General features: G+C 41.2%; 1 protein-coding gene across 1 annotated transcript; it reads left to right on the top strand.

Annotated features, from left to right (window-relative positions):
* The first annotated feature begins 451 nt into the window (after nt 1-451).
* LOC143039004 (uncharacterized) lies at nt 452-2,515 on the top strand. Its single transcript, XM_076208847.1, has one exon. The coding sequence runs from the start codon at nt 452-454 to the stop codon at nt 2,513-2,515; it is 2,064 nt and encodes a 687-aa protein (XP_076064962.1).
* The last annotated feature ends 879 nt before the right edge of the window (nt 2,516-3,394 follow it).

Here is a 3,394-nt window from a genome sequence, read left to right as displayed (position 1 = left end):
ATTGTCAATCTTGATCCTTCCAAAGATCATTTGCAGATAATGATAAGCTCTCCTAAAGAAGGTTCCAAATATAACCTTAGATTTGTGAAGCACAACAATTATTTTTATGACAGTTTTCAATATCCTCTTTTGTTTCTGAATGGTGACCTCGGCCATTCTTACAAAATGACTAAGCTCGATAAAGTACAACGTTCTTACTCCTTTCATGTACTATTCCTCTCTTTATATGGAGAGGGAAGGGCAATTTAATTATTTGACAAAAGGGAGACGTTTATTCCAACAATTTGTTGTTGATAATTACGTAAAAGCAGAGGCTAATAGGTTGTCATTCATTGAAATAAACCAAAAAGAAATACGAAAGGAACGTGCCGACATTTTACGAGGAGAAGACAGCCAAAGTTCCGGACAGCGGGTAATCATACCTGCATCATTTGTCGGGGGACCAAGATACATGAAGGAGCGGCAACAAGATGCTTTAGCATTTGTTACTTCGTATGGGTCTCCAGACTTTTTTATCACATTCACGATGAATCCACAATGGAAGGAGTTTCAAGAAGCAATCACATGTACAAGTAAAGGTTCCGTTCAACCCTGCGATCATCCAGTTTTGGTTAGTCGGATTTTCAAGCTGAAAGTTGATGCTCTGATGGACGATTTAACTAAGAAACATATCTTTGGCCGCGTAAAAGCACATCTCTATAGCACTGAGTGGCAAAAAAGAGGTCTCCCTCACGTCCATATTCTTTTGTGGATGGAACACCGCGTAACCAATGATTTAATAGAAAAACTAATTTCAGCCGAAATACCTGATAAAACTAAAGAACCAAGATTACACGAAATTGTAACAACGAATATGATACACGGTCCCTGCAAGGGCTACGATGAATCAAACGCGTGTTGCCAAGGAAAACACGGATCCAGACAAAAATGTGGAAAAGACTTCCCTAAGGTGTGCAGAGATACTACTTTCTTTGGAAATAACGGTTATCCATTGTACAAAAGAAGATCTGTGGGAGAGGGAGGACATTCATTCGTTAAAAAAGTTAAAGGGCAGGCAGTTACAGTGGATAATTCGTGGGTTGTTCCCTATAACCCGTATCTATGCTTGAAGTACAATGCTCACATAAATGTTGAGTGCTCAAATTCTATTAAGTGTATCGCTTATGTCACAAAGTATGTAAACAAAGGTTGCGATCGTATACTCTTTACGAAAACTGGCGACAGCGATACCGTAAATGAAGTAAAAAATTATCAGGAGGCAAGATTTGTTAATGCAAACGAGGCAACTTGGAAGATATTTAAATTCCCTATCCATAAGAGTTACCCTGCTGTATTCACTCTGGACTTACACCTAGAAGGTGAAAACGAAGTGTTTTTCAATGAACACCTTTCAGAGGCAGAAATTAAGAAGAAGATTTCCAAGGATACCCACTTAACGGCCTTCTTCAAATTGTGTGCACACAACGAATTCGCAGCAGATTTGTGTTACCACCAGTTGCCTAACCACTTCCTATATGATAATAAGAACTCAGTTTGGGTAGAGCGAAAAACGCGTTCGTCTGCTCTAGGAAGGATAAGAGCTGTTACAAATAAAACTGTTGAACTTTTCTATATGAGGCTTCTTTTAACACACAAGAAAGGTCCTAAGTCCTTTAAAGATCTTCGAACCATCGAAGGGCAAAGTTATTCTTCATACAGAGAAGCTGTCAAAGCAATGGGTCTTCTAAACGACGAAGAAACTTGGAAGACAACCATAATGGAAATTATCAACCACACAAACGATCGCAGACAATTAAGAGCCACGTATGCGAGTATGTTAGTCTTCTCGGATCTCGAAGATCAATCAACCATATGGGAAGAAACTAAAGATTTGTTCGCCAGTGACTTTTTGCATCACTACAAATTGACAGAGTATAACGACGAAATTTATCTCGATGCTCTAGATGATATACAGGAACATGTCTGGAATTGTGGAGGTGGCAATATTGATCAGTACGGGCTCCCAGCTTCCAGAGGCGGTGAAAAGACAACAAATATCATACGAAGGGAAAGATCCTACAATAAAGAGAAATTAGCAGAGGAAGTTAAAGAAAAGTCTGCTCTCCTAAATAATAAACAGAGACATTGTTACGATACTGTGTTGGCACGAATTGAAAACTCTAAAAAGTATGCGAATAATGGAATTTTTATCGATGCGTCCGGAGGAACCGGAAAGTCTTTTGTTCTGAATACTTTACTGGACACTGTTCGTTCACATGGAAAAATTGCCTTGGCTGTTGCTTCTTCAGGTATTGCAGCAACAGTTTTACATGGAGGAAGAACGGCACATAACATGTTTAAGATTCCGCTAATGGAATATAACGAGGTTCGTGCCTGTGGTGTTAGGAAAAATTCAGAATTGGCAAAACTCTTAAAGATGACGTCTTTAATAGTGTGGGATGAAGTGGTAATGGCAAACAAGAATACGCTAACAGCCCTTGACATAACTCTGCGAGACATATTAAACAACTATTGACTCCACCGAAACTATAGTGTTTCGCCCCGTCGTGAGGCGTCTTTAGGGTGAAGAATGCTTTTTTAGGATGCTCTGCTATGTTGAAAGATCTTGGAAGAATTAATGACGGATGGTTGGGTGGGTTGGCTTATAAGGCGGTGAAACAGCTCAATCTACATAGCTCAGATGGAATACTGGACTCTCATTGGCTGTTGGGCTCAGAAGAGGGGCCTGATATTTTGTCCGGGAGCTGAGAAGGTGGGCCTGAGGTTTTGTCTGAAAGTTGAGAGGGTGAGCCTGAGATTTTGTCTGGAAGCTCTAGCCTGAATTTTTTTTGTCTGGAATCTAAGAGGGTGAGACTGAAATTTTGTCCGGAAGTTGAAAGGGTGAACCTGGGATTTTTCTGGAAGCTCTAAGCTGCTGCTACTCTGGTTACTGGTCCTAGGTGCTGATTAGCTAGTTAGACATGCTGCAATTGTTCGAGGGGACGATGCCACGTAGGGGCTTGTTGCTCCTGGAGTGGGTTAGTCTTCAGAGAGCGCGCGGAAGGGAGTATAAAATTGGCAGCTTACTGTATGTTGATGGTAGGGCGCTGGCAAGTAGTAGATACTGCTTCTGCAATCTGCAGCTTCCTGAAGGCAGACTTATTGTGGAGCATTTCCGTTTGGTCTAGCAGTTTCTCTAGGGAAGTCCTCATGTTTTGTATTTCAGTGAAATGCTGGGGGCTCTTTTGTACACATTACTAGCATGGCTCGCAGGACGTCTTCTGAGATGTCAAGCACGGGTAGGTCACTTCTATAGACGAGGTCCATGATGATATCAATAGTCTCATTGACAGAAGCACTAGTAAAAAACGAATCCACATCTAAAGAAGCGATGTCGTGGCACGGTCGAGCTGTG

This window comes from Oratosquilla oratoria, chromosome 25 (assembly GCF_046742065.1).
Source record: "Oratosquilla oratoria isolate Oo_2021 chromosome 25, ASM4674206v1, whole genome shotgun sequence".
NCBI lineage: Eukaryota > Metazoa > Arthropoda > Malacostraca > Stomatopoda > Squillidae > Oratosquilla > Oratosquilla oratoria.
This window is presented reverse-complemented; position numbering and strand designations above follow the sequence as displayed.